The sequence below is a fragment of the Aquarana catesbeiana genome, linkage group LG01 (genome assembly GCF_042186555.1).
Source record: "Aquarana catesbeiana isolate 2022-GZ linkage group LG01, ASM4218655v1, whole genome shotgun sequence".
NCBI classification, from domain to species: domain Eukaryota; kingdom Metazoa; phylum Chordata; class Amphibia; order Anura; family Ranidae; genus Aquarana; species Aquarana catesbeiana.
The window spans coordinates 918,755,414-918,777,739 of NC_133324.1; the positions used below are offsets into that span (position 1 = coordinate 918,755,414).

General features: G+C 42.8%; 1 protein-coding gene across 1 annotated transcript in view; it reads right to left on the reverse strand.

Moving 5' to 3' along the window:
- Positions 1–22,326, reverse strand: part of SUCLG1 (succinate-CoA ligase GDP/ADP-forming subunit alpha) — a 102,451-nt gene that overhangs the window by 20,945 nt on the left and 59,180 nt on the right. The window contains exons 6-7 of the mRNA XM_073611015.1: positions 14,813–14,896; positions 10,554–10,705 (exon numbers count right to left, since the gene is read on the reverse strand). Coding sequence (XP_073467116.1) covers positions 10,554–10,705; positions 14,813–14,896 — 236 coding nt within the window. The remainder of the gene's footprint in view (positions 1–10,553; positions 10,706–14,812; positions 14,897–22,326) is intronic.

The following is a 22,326-nucleotide window of genomic DNA, read 5'->3' on the forward strand; positions in this document are numbered from 1 at the left end:
GTCCCAAACCCTGAGGAATCTTGTTCTTTATTATAGACACTCCCACCTGACTGCTAATCATCCAAGAGAAGGAAAAAAAAAAAAAAAAAAACCCTTGTAGTGGGGCCCCAAGAGGCAAATGTTCATAAGGTATAAAGCTGCTTATCCTTCGTCCCTCCAATCTTCAGTTTCAACCTGCAGTGCTGTAATTGTCTCTAAAATGCAATCCAAATATGGCTACCTGAAGGTGTTCTGTACACAGATGGTGTACAGAATGTCCCCCAGTTAGGTCATTTCCTCCTTTGTGCGATTGGCTTAGTGATTTTCCCAAAAGCCTGCGCTAAGGTGCAAACTCGATAGTGAGCATCCCCTGCAACACAAATGGCATTTTTGGTGAGATGCTCCCAAACTTTTTCTGACTAACCTGTGTAAGAAATCTGTATACTTACCTATTTTCAGCCTGCTCCGGTCATGTGATCCAGCTCCCCTGTGTCAGCCATTGGCTGCTGCAGGGGAAAGCAGGGAGTGCTGACATGGATGGGCCAATGAAGCCTATGGGTGGGGTCTCCGCTCCCAGTCATTACCAATCACTGCCAGAGCGCTCTCTCCTCTCTCCCCTGCAGCCAGCGATGGCCGACACGGGAGAACAGGTGACCGGAGCAGCCTGAAAATGGGCAAGTATACAGATTTTTCTTACACAGGTTAGCCAGAACAAGTGTTGGGGGGGGGCATTTTTAAATCCAGTTAGGTTTTGCCCGAAAAAACACAAAAAAATAAAATAATTTAGCAAATAGAACATTAACATCAAAAGTATTTTTAGTTTGTTGTCGTCAAGCCAAGCCTTCCAAAAGATATCCCAGAACAACCACTGCACTGTATTATTTAGCAATACTTTTAGTATATTAAAAAGTGAAAAAAAAAAATATTACTTTATAACTAGTTACTGCAACTTTGTCATGATAACCCTTAGCTATAGTAAAAGCAGATAATAGAGCGGCTTTTACAGTTCACGCTACATTAATATTACATGGTCAATGGAGACTTTTCACCCTTTATGTAGCCAATACTAATAGTAGCATAGTGATCCAGATATTTTTTTTTTCACCTTCATATAAACATGGCAAAAAAAAAAAAAAAAAGGAAGAAGTGTATCTAAAAGTAGCAAATTAAGCTACAAAAAGAATGAATGAAAACTATTAGGCGCTTTTTTATACATTTTTTTTTAAATGGTGCCAATTGGAAAAAACCCAAGGGGGGGGAAATAATTAAAATAAAAAAACTGACCATTTTACACCTTTAAGTTGTTAATTAGGATACAAGAAACTGATATCAAAAAAGGAGCTAATAGGGAGCTGAAGGAAATGTGCAAACACAGGGATTTGTGAAAGAAGCTTTTCCTTCCTTCTCAAGGGAAGACAAAAAGAAAGCCCAGACCAATTATTGCAACACTCTTGAGATCCCTCAGTACAATGTAGACTTTGATAGCAGAAAATGCTGCTGTACAATAGGAAGGAGAAACAACAGGTAAAGTATGTCACATGTATCACACACACCTGTGAGCAGATGCACATATTTCACAAAGTAAAATCCCTTTTTTTTTTTTTTTTAAATGCAATAAAAAAATAAAAAAACATTGATCCTGCCAGAAAATCCAGCAAGCTCCTAACTTCCTATAGTGAGGTGACGACACAGTGCCTTTTAATGTTTCAAAATCCAAAGCATTGTCATCAGCCCTGCTCAGTTGTCTCCTGCTGGACTACAGAACGACCTCGCAGGCAGGCTGACAACATTGCTTTGGATTTTGAAAAAGGCACTGTGTTGTCACCTCACAACGAATGTTAGGAGCTTACTGGATTTCTTGCAGAATCATCTGGTATTTTTCTGCGCTTGCATATTTTTCAGAGCAATGTGTATGTATCGAGGAAGTACATTTTCTTTTTTTTTTTTTTTTTTAAACATGTCATACTTATCTGCTCTATGCAGTGTTTTTGCACAGAGCAGCCCCGATCCTCTTCTCAGGTCTCCCGCTGGCACTCCTGGCCCCTCCCTCCTGCCTAGTGCCCCTAGAGCAAGCAGCTTGCTTTGGGGGCACTAGGGTCACTCCTGAGCTGCGTATCCATTCAAACACAGAGCTGTGGCTCGGCCCTGCCCCCTCTCTCTCCTCATTGGCCAGTAGCTCCTGCTGCTGTATTAGGCAACAGGGAGGGAGAGTCCCCGGAGAGCCGAGGCTCTCGTGCACATTGCTGGAAGAAGATCGGGCTAGAGTGAGTATTAGCGGGGCGGGGGGGGATATGGTGCTACAGTGAAGGTTTTTTACCTTTGTGTATTCTAACACTTTGTATCCTTCTACAGAAGCACATTACTTAAAAGAATTAAAGCTAAATTCCAGGAATTCAGCCACTTTGTAATAAGTGAAGGCACACTGAGTTAAGTTCAAGGAGCAGCATGACATCTCCTAGACTTCAGTCTATTATTTACATTAGACAGGTTTATTGCTCTGCAGGAGAGACACTCCGAGATCTGAGAGAACAGAAGCACAAAGAGCAGCCACACCCGCCCCTCCTCTCTGCTAACCATTCCTAGAAGCCTTTGTGTTTTGTGAATGTGCTCACATAATACCAAGGCTTCTGTGAATGGGCAGGAGGGAAGGGGTGGGCACAGCAGCTGCAGCGACTCGCCTGTTCAAGATGCAGAGCTCAGGAGATTCAGCGTCTGGCTCCCAGAAATACAGCGATAACCATCTTCCAGGAGTACTATAAGGCTGTCAGATAAAAATAATAGAGCTAATCCCAGGAGGTGTTAAGCACCTTGCTGGACTTAAAGCTGAACAGCTTTTGCTATACTATACATAGTTTGTTTGGGGCAGCTTGGCCCAAACTAACCATGTCCCCCATTAACATGTGAGGCTGGTGGATGTGCGGTATAAACTGTATGGAGATGAGGGTACATACAGCACTGTGTTTTCGGATGAAATCCGAGACTTCCTGTCTTGTACCCAGAACACAGTAGAGTCTATCTAATCGGTGCTCAGCCATTCAAAAAAAAAGCGATGTATTCTAGCAATTAATACAAAGCCATTCAGAGGTTGTGACATCATCAGCCTGACTCTCTGACTCAGCCAATCAGATAGATTCTACTGTGTTCTGGGTATGAGACAGGAAGTCTCGGCTCCAACCCGGTACACAGTGCTTGTATGTTGCCTCTGCTACATACCAGTTTATACGGCACATCCAGCAGCCTCATGTTAGTGAGGAACAGTTTGTTTGGGCCACGCTGGCCCAAATGCTGGCGTTCAGCTTTAACTCCGTGTACTTTTATTTTATTTTTTTATTTTTTTTCTAACACAAAAAAGAAGCTTGATTCCTGGAATTCAGCTTTAAAACAAACAAAAATGTATTTTACATGAAATATATACATGCCTAAAAAATATTAGCAACGACTTCAATTAAGTAGACCCAAGGGAAAAATGGTATCTTTTCTACCATACAATTTACTAGTTATCCTTTTTTAACTCTTGGGGCGTATTTATAAAGTAGTGAATGTGACGTTTGCTAAACATTCACTGGTGGTAGATCAATCACTGTCATTTAAAACACGGACTAGGAAGATTAACCTGCAGCAATTGTTTGTTAAATGTGAGATTCAGTGCTTTATTAATTATATTCCTAAAAGCATGCTTGTATCTGGTGCTATGACCATTTTAGCATTTTGATTGGCTGTATAAAACCCTAATCCTGAGTGCTGCAAAGCTCCGATTAGCTTCAAATTGGTATTGTACTTTGACATTTCTCATAAAGTTATTTGCTGCTGTTTGACCCAGCCCTGTACGGGCTCTAAAGCTCTGACCAGTTGCACATGTGTCTGATTCTGCAAGTCTCATACATTTGCTAAATAGCAACTTACTGGTCTATTGGAGAATGTGGTTATCCTTTGACTAACGAAAAGTATTAGTGGCTTTGTTTTTTCCAAGCAATGAGACAACTGCTGTAGCTGCAAACATTAAACCATGTAGAAGCTCTCTGGAGGGTGATCCTGACTGCTTTGTTCCACTGGAAGAACTTGTTACAGTAGATAATGGACAACCTCTGTGTGAGTGGGTACAAACTTATATTGTTTTCCAGACAAACATCTCAATGTTCCGATTGGTGATGGTAAGTTGACTTTGGATTGTGCCAACGCTCAGGAAAAGGAGTTGGTTCTGTATTGTAAAACTAAAATACACATTGGTCAGGCCCAGGGATGATTTCACATTCTGAAAGGCCACAAATTGGACAAGTCCACTAACTGTTCAGTTCTAAATAGACACAAGCTGGTCAAGTCATAAGACCATTATTACTGAACACTTTGATTGGCCACAAGCCATGTTGGCCAAGTCCAGTGAAGATTTCATGCTTTCATTGGCCACAAGTTGGTCAGGTCCAGTGATTATTTTTATGTTCTGATTGGTCACAAGCTGGTCAAGTTCAATGATGGATTTATTGTTCCGAAAGCCCACAAATTGGTCAAGTCCATAGTCACAAGTTGGTCAAGACCCAAAACCCTTATTGGGAGGTACTGAAGACTTTGAATGGCCATAAGCCAAGTTGTTCAAGTCCAATGAGGATTTCATGCTTTGATTGGCCACAGGTTGGTAGTGTCCAGTGATGATTTTATGTTCTGAATGGTCACAAGCCAAGTTGGTCATGTCCACTGATTATATCAGGCTTTGATTGGCCACAGGTTGGTCAGGTCCACTGATTATGTCACGTTTTGTATGGCCACAAGCCACGTTGTTAAAGTCCCAGTGATGATTTCATGCTTTGATTGGGCACAAGATGGTCTGGTCCACTGATTGAATCACGTTCCAAATGGCCACAAGCCAAGTTGGTCAAGTCCAGTGATGATTTTTATGCTTTGATTGGATACAAGTTGGTCAAGTCCCCAAAACCCTTATTGAGATGTACTGACGACTTTGAACGGCCATAAGCCAAGTTAGTCAAGTCCAGTGAGGATTTCATGCTTTGAATGGTCACAAGTTGGTCAGGTCCACCGATTATATCATGTTCTGAATGGCCACCAGCCAAGTTGGTCAAGTCCAGTAATGATTTCATGCTTTGATTGGCCACAGGTTGGTCACGTCCAGCGATGATTTCATGTTCTGAATGGCCACAAGCCAAGTTGGTCATGTCCACTGATTAGATCAGGGGCAGTCAACCTTGCCCCTCCAGCTGTTTTGAAACTACAAGTCCCATGAGACATTGCAAGACCCTAACAATCACAGGCATGGCTCCTAGAGGCATAGGCATGGATGGGATTTTTAGTTTCATCACAGTTGGAGGGCCAAGGTTGCCTACCCCTGGATTAGATCATGCTTTGATTGGCCACAAGTTGGTCAGGTCCACTGATCAGATCACATTCTGAATGGCCACCAGCCAAGTTGGTCAAGTCCAGTGACGATTTCATGCTCTGATTAGCCACAAGTTGGTCAAGGCCACTGATTAGTTTGTGTTCTGATTGGCCACAAGTTGGTCAAGTTCCATGACCATTATGAGAGGTACACTTTGAAATCAGGCAGAATCATGTGACTGTGCAATGCAAAGGAGTCTAAAAGCAATGTAATTTAGTGCACTATGAGTACCTAGACTGCTTCCCAGTAAAACAGTTTAGCACAAGTACTGCATTGCTAATGATTTTCATTCTCTAGTCAAGATAGGAATCACAAACACAGGTTGCAGTTTAGATGTGAATACTTTAAAGGCACCTTGTTAAGAGCTTAACTGGATTTATGTCTCGGGCTTAGCAGAAATATACTACCGTGCCCCGGGATCTCTGCTGTAATGGAGTATTTAAACAACCACAGAATAGGGCCAGGCCATCACACCGCCGTATATTTTCCAGAGACAAAAGGTATACTTATACAGCAAAGAAACAGCATTGCACTCAGCAGTTTTAAGTCTTGTAAGTCATGGTTTAATGTCGTGCAATAGAAAAAGGTAAAGCTACACTGTAAAAGAGAAGAACAAGGTTTAAAAGTTACCATCGTTAAAGTTGAATACAAGCCCATAAAAAAGCCCAGGACCAAGCAGAGAAGTGCTCTGTATATAAAACTACAGACACCATCTGCATTACTTGTTTATTCTGTGAAATACCTATTCTGATAAAGATAAGTTGCGGTCCAAGTAGCTGTTCTCTGGCATTAAGAGAAAAACTCTTGTAAGGAGAAACATTATCGGTATACTTCCATAATGCGCGCTTGCTGTTTTTTTTGTTTTTTTTTCCCTGCTTTTTGATTTTATGCTATCAGAACGCGCACGATGAATGCCGAATAGTTGTCTCCGTGAAAGGAGCTGAAGGGAAGAGATTTAGCTGTAAATCTAAAACACATTGACTGTAATAGCTACTACGTTGCCCGGACATAGCAGGATATTTTAGTAGACTGCCTTGACTTCCTGCTACAGGCAAAAAATCCTTACAGGAAGTTTTTTTTTTTTTTAGTTTTAGCCAGTGTTAATTTTGTCGACTAAAATATTTTCGTCTACTAAATGAATACTATTTTAGTCAACTAAAATACTAAAGCTAAAAACAATTTAGATGGCTAAAATACAACTAAAACTAAAAATGGCATTTTAGTCAAAAGACTTATGAATTAAACTAAATTGAAATTTGACGTCAAAATTAACACTGCACTACCACATAGGAATATGTAGTGAGCATCTACTAAGCTGCTGGGGGGGAAAAAAAAAAAAAAAAAAGAAGGCGGCGGCTTTTCTTATATTTTTTCTTAATATTGGTAATATATTCAGGTAATACATGCAATGGCATTACAGCCAATAGAGTTTACAGTTTTTGGGTATTTTATATTTTCAAGTTGTACTTCTGCTTGTCAAAAAGCAATATTTTGTTGGTTTACGAAACTTGGTTTTATTTATAAAAGACGTTATATATCACAACGGCTAAACCTGTGTCTGTAGTGCATGTTCAAACCTTAATACCACAAATAACAGGTCATTCGATTTTTACTCCAGGGAGTAAAGAAGGTTTGGCAATTCTAAAGAAATCATGTCTTAAAATTTAACAGCTCCCCGCCCGCCCAACATCGTCGACTTTGAGCGGTGATATCTGAACGATGTCTGCAGTTACAGGCATCATTCAGATTTCTTCTTTTAGAGCCGGCGATTCCCTTCGTCATAACAATGATAGCGGCTCTTCAGCTACTTGATCGTTCTTATTGGCGACGGGAGGGGACACCGCCCTCTGGTGCTTCTCCCAGCTCGCCCCTGCCATCGGCGAACCGGAGAAGGAACCGTCCGGCGGTGGGTGTTGACCGTAGAGATTTCTGGCAGGGCCAGAGGGTCCCTGGAGTCTCTATGATCGTTTGGAGGCCGGGCGCGATGTTATGACGTCACATCTACTCTTTTTTTTTTTTTTTTTTTGATTTCAGGCTTCCCAGCCTAGAGATGAGATCTGGGGAGTTATTGACCCCATATCTCACTGTAAAGAGGACCTGTCATGCCATATTCCTATTACAAGGGATGTTTACATTCCTTGTAATAGAAATAAAAGTGATAAAAAAAAATTCTAAAAAGAATCAAACTAGAAAAATAAAAAGTAACCTTAACAAAAAAAATGAAAAAAAAATAAAAAAGCGCCCCTGTCCCCGCGTTCTCGCTCACAGAAGCGCATATGCAAGTCGTGCCCACATATGTAAACAATGCAATAATTCTAGCACTAGACCTCCTCTGTAACCCAAAACATGTAACCTGTATAAAAAAAAAAAAAATAAAAAAAAAAAAAAAAATTAAAGCTTTGCCTATGAGGATTTTTCAGTACCGAACTTTGGCGCTATTACACGAGCGGGTTCAATTTTGAAGCATGACATGTTAGGTATCTATTTACTCTGCGTAATATCACCTTTCACATTATGCAAAAAAATTGGGCTAACTTTACTGTTTTTTTTTTGTATACATGAAACTTTTTTTCCCCCCAAAAAAGGCGCAAATACCGTTGGAGATACAAAGTTGCAACGTCCGCCATTTTATTCTCTAGGGTCTCTGCTAAAAAAAATAATATATATGTTTGGGGGTTCTATGAAATTTTCTAGCAAAAAAATAATGATTTTTACATGTAGGAGAGAAATCTCAGAATTGGCCCGGTAGGCAAGTGGCTAAGCAAACCCATTTGATTTTATTCGACTAAAATACAACTAAAACAATTCAATGGGCCCGGTAGGCAATTAAACCCACTTGGATTTTATTAGACTAAAACGTACTGGAGATTTTAGTCGACTAAAATACGACTAAAACAATTCAAATTACAAAAAAAAAAAGAAAAAAAAAAAAAGACTAAAACTTAAACGACATTTTAGTCAAAAGACTATAACTAAATCGAAATTTGATGTCAAAATTAACACTGGTTTTAGCAAATTTTGCTAAATAGCTTTTATAGGGTTAGTTCACCTTTACCAAATAACTGCCTATGCAAATAAAAGGTGTGTAGATAAAAAACAAACTGTGCAACTTTCACCGTCTTGGAAAACTCCCAAGACGTTGCCCAGCTGTCACTACTCTCCTCCACCATCTCAGTTGTGAGCTCTCAAATGCCGAGCTCAGAGTTACTGTGTCAGAACAGAGAAAGCCCATGTGAGGGGGTCTGAGCCAGAGAAAGTGCTTGCTCCTGTGATCCAGGTTAGCAATCTGAGCCGGGCCTCTCTTTGCAACGTCCTGGGAGTTTCGAGGTACGTAAAACGGTCTACAGCTATAGCAAGGGCTGATCACATGGACAGGAGGTCGTCGCTGCTCTCTGCAGCACTGTACTGTATGATAAAGATGACTTGATACATCACCAGGGGGTGTGTCCATGACAGCCTGGGCACACAGGGAGTGGACTGAATGGCCATCATTTGAAGTGGAACTAAAAGCTATTTTTTTTTTACCATTTTGGATAAAAGGACGGTTATAAACCCTCTAATTTTTTTGCTAAACTATATCCCATTGGGGGGGGGGGGGGGGGGGGGGGGTTCCCTCAATTTCCTGTCCCACGGTCAAAATAGGAAGAAAGAGGGAATCCCTCCAAAGTGTGAGAATCCCTAGTTGTCACCAGAATTAGTGTCCTCCTTGGAAAATTTCCCCTCTATTTCGGTTATGGCGTTTTTTTTTTTTTTCACTTTTAATACCAGGCACTTCCACCCCCTTCCTGCCCGGGCCAATTTTCAGCTTTTATCGCTGTCGCACTTTGAATGACAATTGCGCGGTCATGCACCACTGTACCCAAACTACATTTTTTCACACAAGTAGAATTTTTTTTTTTTTTTTTAATTAAGTATTTTTCTTAGTTTCGGTTATAAACATTTGCAAATAAATAATCTCTCTTCATAGATTTAGGCCAAACTGTATTCTGCTACATTTCTTTGGTGAAAATACCCCAAATTGGTGTATAATTATGTTGTCTGTAGTTATAGAGTTCAAACTATGGTATATACCTGAAAATCGATCAATCCTGATGTACAGATAGACCATCTAATTTTTTGAGGCCCAAAAATCCCAGGACAGTACAGATATCCATTTTTTTTTTTTTTTAAATTAGACAGTCCAAAGTATTTAGTAAGAGGCATGGGTAGTTTTTTGAAGTTGTAATTTTTTGTCACTATTTTTTTTCTTTTATTTTACATACAGCCACCAGTGCAATACAGCGTCATCATATAACTGGTGTGACAGTATGTTAAGAAGAAAAAAAAAATCTCTCTTTATTCCATTTTTGTTTTTTTGTTTTTTTACACACCGACCAAAGCAATACAGTGTTACCATAGTAATACTGTATTATTCTGGGGAAGTGATCGGGATTTTAATTATTTTTTTTACACATCTTGATTGCTTATACCAGGGATATGCAATTAGCGGACCTCCAGCTGTTGCAAAACTACAAGTCCCATCATGCCTCTGGGTGTCATGCTTGTGCCTGTCAAAGTCTTGCTATGCCTCATGGGACTTGTAGTTCTGCAACAGCTGGAGGTCCGCTAATTGCATATCCCTGGCTTATACCATTCACTGGTATAAGCAACCATTTTAACTTAATGAAATTGATTAATTCAGTGTATATTGTTGCAATTAGCTGTGATTGGCCCAGTCTGCACCATGTGATCACTGTGACCAATCACAGATATGAATCAGAGCCAATCATGGTTTACAATTGTCAAGTCAATGGAAACGAAGATAATTCTTTCCGCATTGACTTCTATTACATGCAATACCACATGTGGCCAGAGGTGGGGGGGGTGCCGGAGAGCCTCGGAAATACTCGGGGACAGCTCGGCTGAACTCAGAAAGCCTCGGAAACAGAGTATTTCCGAGTGTTTCTGAGTATTTCTGAACGGCTCCGAACCGTTCCAAGTGTCTCTGGCGCCCCCGCACCTCTGGCCAAATGCTGTACTGCACCGCCCGTTAGCTTGAATTCTGCTCGTTTTGCAAGACAACACTCGCAAACCGAGTCAGAATTTAAAAAAAAAAAAATGTGCTCGTCTCTCAAAACGCTTGTTAACTGCGTTACTCGTTAACCAAGGTTCCACTGTAAACGATTTAGAACAGAACGCTCCGACTTACACAATTGTGCTCCTTCAAGTAGTTAGCAGCATTTTCCTCAGCGCTGCCTCCGATCTCCCCAATCAGAATGATACCTTCCGTCTTTGGATCATTCAAGAAGACCTCCAGACAGTCAATGAAGTTTGTACCGTTGAACGGATCTCCTCCAATTCCTTCAGAAGCAAAAAGTAAAAATCATCAGGAATGATTGGTCTCTTCTTATCAAAACAAAGAGGTTAGAAGTGGAGCACAAAAAGATTAGGGAAAAAATATTGTATTCTGGTAACTGAATGGGGTTAAATACCTGTAATGATATAAGGATGTACCGATATAGCAGCCAAAAATAGGGTTAGCTGTGTTTTTTGCCATTAGAAAAAGAAAAAAAAAAAAAAGATGCAGATAATGGCTGCCAAAAAACGTGCATAATTTTTTCTACGATTTTACAGTGTTTATGGTGCGGTTTTCGTGGGTCATGTGACTCAAAAACCGCATCAAAAAAGCAACACGGGTGCATTTTTGCACAGTTTTCAATGCATTTCAAATCGGAAGGTGCGTGTTTTTTTTTTTTTTTCTTACAAAATATGCACCAAAAATGCGGCAAGCAGGATTTTTAACACCGCAACTGACTAGTGTGATGACTTTAATTTAGAGAATTTAAAGGGATGCATTTGTCTTGTGCTTTTTTTTTTTAACCACATCAAGATGGCAATACATATGCATATGTTATGGCTTTGAAGTGGTTTACTGGGGTTATTGCAGAAGCCATCAGCCATAACCCCAGTATCTTTTTCTTCAGCCAGCGGCTGGCTGTCTCATGAGCCACTGGAACGCTTTCAGAAGTGGCGGGAGAGAACATCCCTCCCACCGGTGTTTCTTGGGCTTACTGTTTCCGTCGGCTTGCCCAAGAAACAATCCGTTGTTGCGGCCGGAAAGTCCCAGAGGCGATCAAAAAATAGATCGCCTCTATGGCCTTGATGTCACTTCTGGTCCAGGTTAATCATACTCACCTAAGTGGATGGAGCATTGGACCGATGCTGCCTCTGTCCCCCGCCGGCTCCAACACCGAGAACTGAGCAATCAAACATCGCTGATCGCTCAGTTCTCACAGCTCCGTGAGCAGAGAGCTGGTGACCATTGCATTGTGTACATTGCATTAGTACAGACTAGATTATATTCCTTTGTGCCGGCCATAGACTGCTCGAATCTCGGGTCGGTTCAACAGGGAATCGGCCGAGATTCGAACCATGTATGGGCAGGCTGAATGTACCCAAATCGACGATCGATCGGTACAACCAGCCTGTTGGATTTTTAGGATGCGAATATTGCCAGTGGCTATACCCGTTAGTGATAATCTGTGTTCGCCCCACTAGGAGGAGAAAACAAATAGCTCCGCGGGAGGAATTCGAGAGATTGTAGCCTTAAAGGGAAAAGTATATTTTCATTTTTTAGGTTTACAAACACTTAAATCCAACAGGAAGCAACACTGCATTTATGGCAAAAACAGTTTTAAAAAAAAAAAAAAAAAAAAAAAACAATGTAGCCACCACATATAAGGACTGGTAAGCTGCAAAATATTACATTTTTGTTTAGGTTCAATATGCTTTAAAGGAAGTAGACAAAGAACCTACCGCAGATAATAAAACGGTTACAGGGGGGGAATCCACGGAGTTGTTATGATTCTGCACATGATTTCAAAACGCCCAGTTGTGAATGACAAAATCGCACAACGCATATTTCTGATGTCATTCATTTGAACGTGAAACGCATTTTCTGAAGCCACATGAGATGTGTTTATAGGCTGTGTCCTCGTTTTTAATGGATCTGGAATAAAACTACCATTTTATGCTGGTCAGTCCCGCCATTTCCTTCTTTCCTCCATTTGAACGTGTGGTTCTGCCGTGATGAATCTTGCTGCAATCGAGGCACAGCGCATCGCGTCAAGCATGTCGCCCAATAGGAAGCTCCTGAACTTTTTTTGGCCCGACAAGCTTCACGCAATGCTGTTTGCCGCGATCGCAGTGTGACAATCGTGGCGGAATCATCTAATGAATGCCATCTTAAATGTGCGTTGTGCGGTTTGCCATTTAGACCTGGGCGTTTTGTAATCGCAGCAGAATCACAGCAAAGGCCCAGGTGTGAATACAGCCTCAAATGTTATGTGGCGCCTTGATCATATACATGAAATTTGTTCCACTTTTAGGCTGGATTCACAATAGTGGGATGTGGGAAACCCTGCAAATCCACTGGGGTTTCCTGCATCGCACCTGAAATCGCCAGCGGTTGACACTGCCCTCTATGAACCACTGCCGGTGTCAATACAAAGTTAAAGGGGTAGTAAACCCTCAAGGTTTTTTTACATTAATGCATTCTATGTATTGAGGTGAAAAACCTCCTCTGACAGAGCCCTCCTTTTACTTAGGGACGGGCACACCAGCTCCAGCCAGTGTCTCGGGTCCTGATTGGAGAGATTGATAGCAGTGCAGCCATTGGCTCCCACTGCTATCAAATACAATGACGCGGGAGCCGAGGGGCGGGGCCGAGTCAAGCCCTGCTGTCTGTGTTAAACGAGTGCCCCTAGGGAGAGCGCTTCTCTGACGGTGCACTCGAGAAGAGGAAGAGCCAGGAGTGCTGCTGAGGGACCCCAGAAGAGGAGAATCGGGGCCACCTCTGTACAAAACCAACTGCACAGAGAAGTTAACATTTTTTTTTTTTTTTTTTTTTTAACGAACCTTTAGATATCCTTTAACCACTTGCTTACAGGGCACCTAAACCACCCCTCTTGCCCAGACCAATTTTCAGCTTTTAGTGCTGTCACTCTTTGAACGACAATTGCGCCGTCATACAACACTGTATCCAAATGAAAGTTTTATCATTTGTTTCCCACAAATAGAGCTTTGTTTTGGTGGTATTTGCTCACCTCTGGGTTTTTTTATTAAAAAAATTAAAAGACCGAATTTTTTCTCCTTCACTGATGTATGCTAATGAGGCTACACTGATGGGCACTGATAAGGCAACATTGATGGGCATCGATAAGTGGCACTAATAGGTGTCACTGATGGGCACTGGTAGGTGACACTGATAGGCAGCACTGCTAGGTGGCACCACTGGTGGGCAATGATAGGTGGCACCTGTGGGCACTGATTGCTGGCACTTACATACTATGGGCACTGATTGGTGGGCACTGATTCATGGCACTGGCAGGCAGTACTGGTGGGCACATGAGGATCTTCCTCTTCGGGACTGATGTCCCTGCAAACAGAAGCCGGTGATCGGCTTTTTTTCTCCTCACGCTGTCAGCGCGAGAAGAAAAAAAAAAAAATTACCGATCCTCTGTTTACATCATGTGATCAGCTATCATTGGCTGACAGCTGATCACATGGTAAGGGGCCGTACTCGGGTGATCACCCTCCAGGGGCGTGGCGAGCCTGCAAAGGGGAGGACATCAATCGTCGTACTCCCGGCAAAGCAGATCCGAGATGTAGCCGTCATTCGGCTATAGCGCGAATCTGAAGCAGTTAAAGAGGAAGTAATCTTCCCTTGATTGTATGTACCTATAGGTAAGTTTATAATAAGGCTTACCTATAGGTACTTGCGCCGTTTAGGAGACATTTACTGTATATGCCGCCGATTACATCATCGGCACATGCGCTCTGAAGGAACAGCCGCCTGTGCCGTTTCTTCAGAGCCCTGTGCCGTGACAGGCGGCTCCGATCATACAGCCAGAGCCTGTGGACCCGGAAGGAAGATGGATGTGGCCTCCAGCGGTGATGACAAGGGCTTGCATACTAGCACATTAATCCTTTAACTTTTGTAGCTCAGATATAAAAACAAAATGAAAAAAAAAAAAAAACGTACTTTACTTTCTCTGCAATGACACCCCCAGAGCAGCTCGCAGATTGCAGTGTGAACTATGAATTCGGATCGAATGGTGTGAACACGCATGCAATCAGATTCTGGTGCGGACATAAAAAAAGAACAAAAAAAAAACTAAAAATTTAAGGGTCCTGCACGAGTTTGGTCAGAATGCGATGCAAATTCAGGCAGTTTGTATGGCTGAATTCACATTGCACAAACATTGCATGCGATCTGCACAGCAATGCAATGTCTGGTATCTCACCAGCGTCAACCGGCCCTTAAAACACATCCTGATAAAAATCTATGTTTCTGTTACGAACTGAAAAAGGCGGATGATAAACTGCCATGAATTATCTGGTGTTGAGGCTTTCTTGCTCCTTGTAACGATGAAACAAAAAAAAAAAAAGAACAAAACAAAGCCGTACCGACACACAGCGACTGCCCCAATCCAACCTGCGTCGTCTGATGTACAGCTTCATACGTCAGGGTTCCTGATCGTGACACGATACCTGCAGAAAACACACACACACAGGCTTCTTTGAACATGATGGAACAGGAGTGGCATGTTTATTTCAGCTGCATGGCAATGAAGAAAAACTGAACTGCACCAAAACATTAACATTTAAGACAATCAACAAGGCAAATGCTTACAGGGAATGGTTCGTCAACACTATGGAGAGCGATCGGCTCTACTCCAGGGCTGTGATTAGAAGCAATCTCCGCGGTGTTCCCGGATCTCACAATACTGTGACCTCCACCAGCCAGCTAGGCAGAAGCTTCAATTGTGTGGGAAGGAACTTTTTTTTCTTCTCCCCTACCATTACATAATTAGCGATATAATTTGCTGTGCATGTCTATTTTGTGCACAAAGCATTACAGCTAATTAAGGAACTGAAAGGGGGGGGGGGGGGAGAAGAAAAAAAAAAAAAAAAAAGCTTTAGTCCAATAGCACATCTGACTTAAGTGCAGATGAGTTCTCTATGCAGAGCTTTTCTTCTTATAGAATAGTTATGAGCCATTTGAGGAGGAGGTAATGATGTGCAGCTCATACTCAAAGTACTTTACTCCCACCTAGTGGTAAGAACGAGGAACTGAAAAGAATCCAGGGACCTATTCACACCTTTGCACTTACATGCAGCAAACCTGAAATCTGGAATGCATGTCTTCAATTATGTATTTTTATAGTTCTGTTTAAACTTCCCCTGTCATATCCTGAACTACAAAAAAAAAAAAAAAAAAAGTTCTGGCTTTATACACTGTACAATAAAATACAATAGTTTAAAGTGGTTTTAAAGGCTGGAATTTTTTTTTTTTTCAAATACAAAACATGTTATACTTACCTGCTCTGTGCAAGAGTATTACACAGAGTGGCCCCGAATCTCCTCTTCTGGGTCCTCTTGGTGCAAACTCAAAGGAAGCTTCTCCCTATGCGGGCTCACTGCTGAGCTGGGCTGTGTGTGTATATTGACATACACACATACACACACACGCAGCCTGGCACGTGACTATTATTGCTCTCGCTCTGACAATCACGGCGATACCTCACATGCGTGATTTGAACACCATTTACATATGCGGGCGCGACTTCCTATGCGTTTTCTTTGCTGCGCGAGCTCGCAGGGAAGGGGGCGCTTTAAAAAAAATTTATTTTTATATTATTAAATTGTGTTTAAAAAAAAAAAAAATTGATCACTTTTATTGCTGTCACAAGGAATGTAAACATCCCTTGTGACAGTAACAGGTGGTGACAGGTACTCTTTATGGAGGGATTGGGGGTCTTAAAGATCCCCAATCCCTCCTTTGCACTTCAAAGCATTCAGATCACCGAAAACAGCGATTCTGAATACTGTATTTTTTTTTTTTAAATCCGGGGCCATTGGCAGCCGAGTAAACCGGAAGTGACGTTGTGACGTCGCTTCCGTGTTTACATTCAGGAGACTGGAACGGAGCCGTTTACCAGTCTGTGGCTAGACGCCGCAAGTGCTGGATCGCGGATCGGGTCTCCCGGTGGGACGGGAGGCACGGTCAGAGCGGGGGGTGGGTGGGGGATGGGTTGTACTCTCCCACTCATCCGGGATTACAATCGAGCGGCTTTTAGCAGCATTGGTTGTTATCCCTGGAAAGCTGATCGCCCGCTCTAAAAACCGGTACCGGGACGATGCCTGCAGCTGTGGGCATCATTCCGGTATAACCCCCGAAAGCCGAGGCCACATATATGCGTACGCTCGGCGCGAAGGGGTTAAAAGGTAACCATCCTCACCTGTGATCTGTTTGCTTGTAATTAGTGTGTGTGTATATAAAAAGGTCGATGAGTTTCTGGACTCCTGACAGACCCTTGCATCTTTCATCCAGTGCTGCACTGACGTTTCTGGATTCTCAGTCATGGGGAAACCAAAAAGAATTGTCAAAGGATCTGCGGGAAAAGGTAGTTGAATTGTATAAAACAGGAAAAGGGATATAAAAAGATATCCAAGGAATTGAGAATACCAATCAGAAGTGTTCAAATTCTAATCAAGAAGTGGAACATGAGGGGTTCTGTTGAAACCAAACCACGGTCAGGTAGACCAACTAAAATTTCAGCCACAACTGCCAGGAAAATTGTTCGGGATGCAAAGAAAACCCACAAATAACTTCAGGTGAAATACAGGACTCTATGAAAACATGTGGTGTGACTGTTTCAAGATGCACAATAAGGAGGCACTTGAAGAAAGATGGGCTGCATGGTCGAGTTGCCAGAAGAAAGTCATTAATACGTAAATTCCACGAAGTATCCCGCTTACAATACGCCAAACACAGAGACAAGCCTCAAACCTTCTGGCGCAAAGTCATTAGGAGTGAGGAGACCAAAATTGAGGTTTTTGGCCACAACCATGCACAACGCTACATTTGGGGAGGAGTCAACAAGGCCTATGATGAAAGGTACACATTACTACTGTGAAACACGGAGGTGGATCACTGATGTTTTGGGGTTGTGTGAGATACAAAGGCACAGGAACTTTGGTCAAAATTGAGGGCAAGATGAATGCAGTGTGTTATCAAAAAATACTGGAAAAAAAAATCCTTGATGGGTAGAGTTCAGCCTGGAGTTGGGGAGGGCATTCCTAGACAGACTGTCCTAGGTAACACACGTGTGATGCTGAGCATGCATGATTGAAAAAACTGAAATCTAGTGAATCAAAGGGACGGGCAGGGACAGTCAAGCTGAGGAGAAAAGTGCTGTGGCCCACTGAGTGTCTTCGGTGTATTTTTGAGCACTGCAGGTCATGCAATGCATATAAAAAGGAAGGAGGGGGAATCTGCAGATCTGTGACAGCTCTCTGTGTGAGGATGATTTTACACACAGAGAGCTGTTACAGATCACCAAGCACCACTGATACCCCTGACCCCATACACATGTAAGTGTCCCCATAAAACATTTGTCTGTCCCCTATCACTGCCAACACCAAATAAACACTGATTTGGGTTATTTTTACCAAAGAGAAATTACTTATTTGCAAAATTTTATAACAAAAACTAAGAAAAATGCCTTTTTCTCAAAATTTTCGGTCTTTTTTTATTTGTAGCGTAAAAAATAAAAACCCCAGTGGTGATTAAACACCACACAAAAAAAAAGCTCCATTTGTGTGAAAAAAAAATGATAGAAATGTAATTTGGGTACAGTGTTGCATGACCACACAATTCTCATTCACAGTGCAACACCGCTGAAAGCTGAAAATTGGTCTGGGAAGGAGGGGGGTGAAAGTGCCGGTGTTGAAGTGGTTAAGCAAGTTTTTCAATTAATGTGATTGTAAAAACGACCTTCCCCCCCCCCCCCCCTTCTTTTTAAAAAAAAATAACAAACATGTCATACTTACCTTGCCTCGTCCCTCCTCTTCTGGGGTCCACCGACGGCAGTCCTGGCTCCTTCTGCCTTTAAGTACCCCCCTAGCAAGCCGGTTGCTGGGGGTACTCGTGAGGACTCAATCCCAAGCCACACTTTGTGCATCTATTGACACAGTGCAGCTGAGCCCCCCCCCCTCCCAATCGCTGGATCTGACTGGATCTCTCAGGCACAGTGCTGGACCAAAATTGGGCTTGGGTAAGTATTTAGGAAGGGTGGGCGGGAAGCTGCACCTACCTACACTGCATCATTTACAAGGCACAAGAGGCTGGTAAGAGGAAATGCAGGAGGCTGGCAAGAGGAAAAAGGTAATCCAGGGGGGCAGGAGGATGGTGGAAGAAAACTGAATCCTGCAGTGGAATGCAGAAGATTTGTGGAAGGAAGCACTGAATCCTGCAACGGGATGCAGGAGGTGGAAAACACGGAATCCTGCAGTAGGATGCAGTGGGGTGGTGGGGGAAAACACAGGAGGATGGCAGGTGGAAGACACTTAATCCAGCGGTGGGATGCAGACGGATGGTGGGGGGAAACACAGGAGGATGGCAGGTGGGAAACATGGAATCCTGCAGTAGGATGTAGGGGGGGAATGGTGGTAGAAAACACAGGAGGATGGCAGATGGAAAACCCGGAATCCTGCAGTAGGATGGTGGTAGAAAACACAGGAGGATGGCAGGTGGAAGACACTGAATCCAGCGGTGGGATGCAGACGGATGGTGGGGGGAAACACAGGAGGATGGCAGGTGGGAAACATGGAATCCTGCAGTAGGATGCAGGGGGATGGTGGTATAAAACACAGGAGGATGGCAGGTGGAAGACACTGAATCCAGGGGTGGGATGCAGACGGATGGTGGGGGGAAACACGGAATCCTGCAGCAGGATGCAGGGGGGTGGTGGGGGAAAACACTGGAAGATGGCAGGTGGAAGACACTGAATACTGCAGTAGGATGCAGGGGGATGGTGGGGGAAAACACAGGAATATGGCAGGTGGAAAACATGGAATCCTGCAGTAGGATGCAGGGGATGGTGCTAGAAAACACAGGAGGATGGCAGGTGGAAGACACTGAATCCAGCGGTGGGATGCGGGGGGGGGATGGTGGTAGAAAACACAGGAGGATGGCAGATGGAAAACACAGAATCCTGCAATAGGATGCAGGGGGGGGTGGTGGTGGTAGAAAACACAGGAGGATGGCAGATGGAAAACACGGAATCCTGCAGTAGGATGGTGGTAGAAAACACAGAAGGATGGCAGGTGGAAGACACTGAATCCAGCAGTGGGATGCAGACGGATGGTGGGGGGAAAACCACAGGGAGAATGGCAGGTGGGAAACACGGAATCCTGCGGCGGGATGCAGGTGCATGGTGAGAGAAAACACAAGAGGGTGACAGAAGTTAACACTGAATCCTGTGGGGAAAGTAGCTTTCTCAACGAATGGAGCAGCATTCATGAGCGTGGGAAGCATCATGCTCATTTTAGTCTTTTACAGAAAGCGCTTTTTGCAGAAAGCTTATGTGGGCGACAGATGGACAAAAAGGAAACTCGTCCTTAATCTATGGGGCACGCCTGCCTATCAAGAGACTGAGGTAGAAGAACCCCATCGAAGTTGGGTTTAGACATGCCCTCATACAGCCTATGGCCGTTGACTGACTTCCTAGTATGGATGACATGCTGCCCTTTCCTAACCAGTCCGGCTGTCAGGAACAGGCTCCTTGAAATTCAGGAGGTGCTGGCATCATGCAGACGTCACTTGTGGGCCTTACATCTATTAACACCTGCTCCATATGATAGTAATTGTAAGCCACTATAAGAACATACTATAAGAAACAGCTGCTTCCTCCTGGGGAACCCAATCTACCTCCACTCTGATGTCAATCACATTGTGATGTCATATAGGAATGAGGCTCAGAAAAAACAAAAATCACAAAATCATACAAGTAATTTTAGTGATATGGCCATAGTTCCACTTTAACTGCAGCCACTTTGCAGAGCTAGTCAAATACATGTGTCAGGATTTGGAAAGTTATGCTGCCATAAAAGGCAAGAAAGAGAAGTTTGAATTTTAGAGCAGCATTAGACATTAATAGACGCTGCAGACTGTATTTTAAAGGTTGTGTAGCCAGGTGCTTGGCTAAGAATGGAGAGTGAGAAACACTTGCAATAGCTGCTACCCTACGGCACTGAACTGGTTAATCGCTATATCAGGCAGAAGAGGGAGCTGCTGAGCAGGAACAGATCAATATACTAGAATAGAGTCAGACAGCACTGCACTCTGGGAACTGTAGATTCCTGTAATTAAGAGCTTTTAGGCTCGATTCACACCTATGCATGTTGCTTTTGAGCGTTTTTGGAGGTTTTTTTTTCATGCTTGCCGCGTTTTTGCCGCGTTTTTGCCGCGATTTGCGTTTTGCGGTTTTTTTTTTTTCATTTTTTTTTACAGTCTTACAAAAAAATTACAAAAAAAATAAAAAAAAAAAAAAAAAAAACGGCAAAAACGCACCAAAAACGCATCAAAAACGCTGCAAAAAAGGTGCACTTGCGTTTTTGATGCTTGTCCATTGAAAACCATTACATGCAAAACGCTGCATTTTGCATGAGAAAAAGTCCCCGACCCTTTCCAAAAACGCGGAGATACAAAAAAGCATTGATGTGAACATGTTCCATAGGAACCCATGTTAAAAAATTCCCGTGCATTTCTGCAAAATGCAAAATGCATCAAAAAACGCGCTAGTGTGAATGGGGCCTAAAACTGCATTGCCCAGAAAGATTGCCAGAAGGGGAAAAAGCTGCATATTTCCAGGCTGTAGAGGAAACTGCATACTCTTGCCATGAGGGAGACTGGAGAGTTCACATTGCTGTCCAGTGTGGACCACCATTGCTGCATAATGGAAGCCTGAGCAGAATCTGGAGCATTGAGTTTGGGGTGCAGACAGCCAGAGTCACATGAGTGCAGAGCAATCGCTATGTGTGACCGGATGGGGAGCTACAAGATTGCTGGGACTGATGACCTGCTGCTGTGGGGATTTAGGCTTCATGTACACGGGACGTTTCTCAACCTCTCCTGAACACTGGATTATCACAGCTAGTAATCCATGTTTAAAAACGTGCGTGTACAAGCCGCGTTTGTGTTCAGGAGCGTTTACTAAAGATAACCTCAGGAGACCCTCCCAAATGATTAGAAAGCACTAAAAACAAGTATTTATTAAATTATTTAAGCCATTCTGTGAGAGAACATTGTGAGTAGCAGCTGAGAAAGCAGTGTGTTTGTAGCTAGCTGTTATTTTTTGGTTGGTTTGTTAATATGGATCTCATGATTAGCATGTGTGAGGAAATGCTCCTGATGTTGCTTTTGCTGGGGCTCCAAAGACGTAGAAAATTGCGTGAGAGGACCGGAGTTGGTCACTACTGGACACATCCATAGCTCAACGCATGTCCACAGGATACTTTTCCAACATGTATGTTCAGCTGCGTAATTACCCTGAGAAACTTTTTAATTTTACACGCATGTCAATTGCCACCTTTGACGTTCTCTTGGAAAAGGTTAGACCCCCTTCTAGAAAAGCAAACAGCCAGACATTAGGGTCTCAAGCTCAATGTGGGGGTGATCAGGTTAAATTCTCAATGGTTGACGGGTGAGTGAAATTCCTATTCAACTTCAGCGTCAAGTAATGCAAGTTGTGTACTGTACAGCATAATTGGCTGATGAGAGGAATATCACATGGTATATCAAGCTTGCATACAGTGATAATTGAGTTTTTGGTGGGTTTTTAGCATTTTCAACGCTCAAAAGTAATACATAAAATGTTTCCCTTTAAAAACGCCTCTAGATGAAAACGCGCCTAAAACGCAGGTAGCCGCGTTTGAAATGCCTCTAAACAAAGCTTTTGAATGCATTTTTTTGGGGTTCCAAAAAAAAGCCTCTAAAATACAACTGCCTAGAAACGACTATAAACGACCCTGTGTACATGTACCGATAAGATAACAGAGGAGAGTTCAGAAGCAGTTAAAAAAAATGCCCAACTGCATCTAAACGTCCGTTTACCAGCAGCAGTGTACATGAGGCC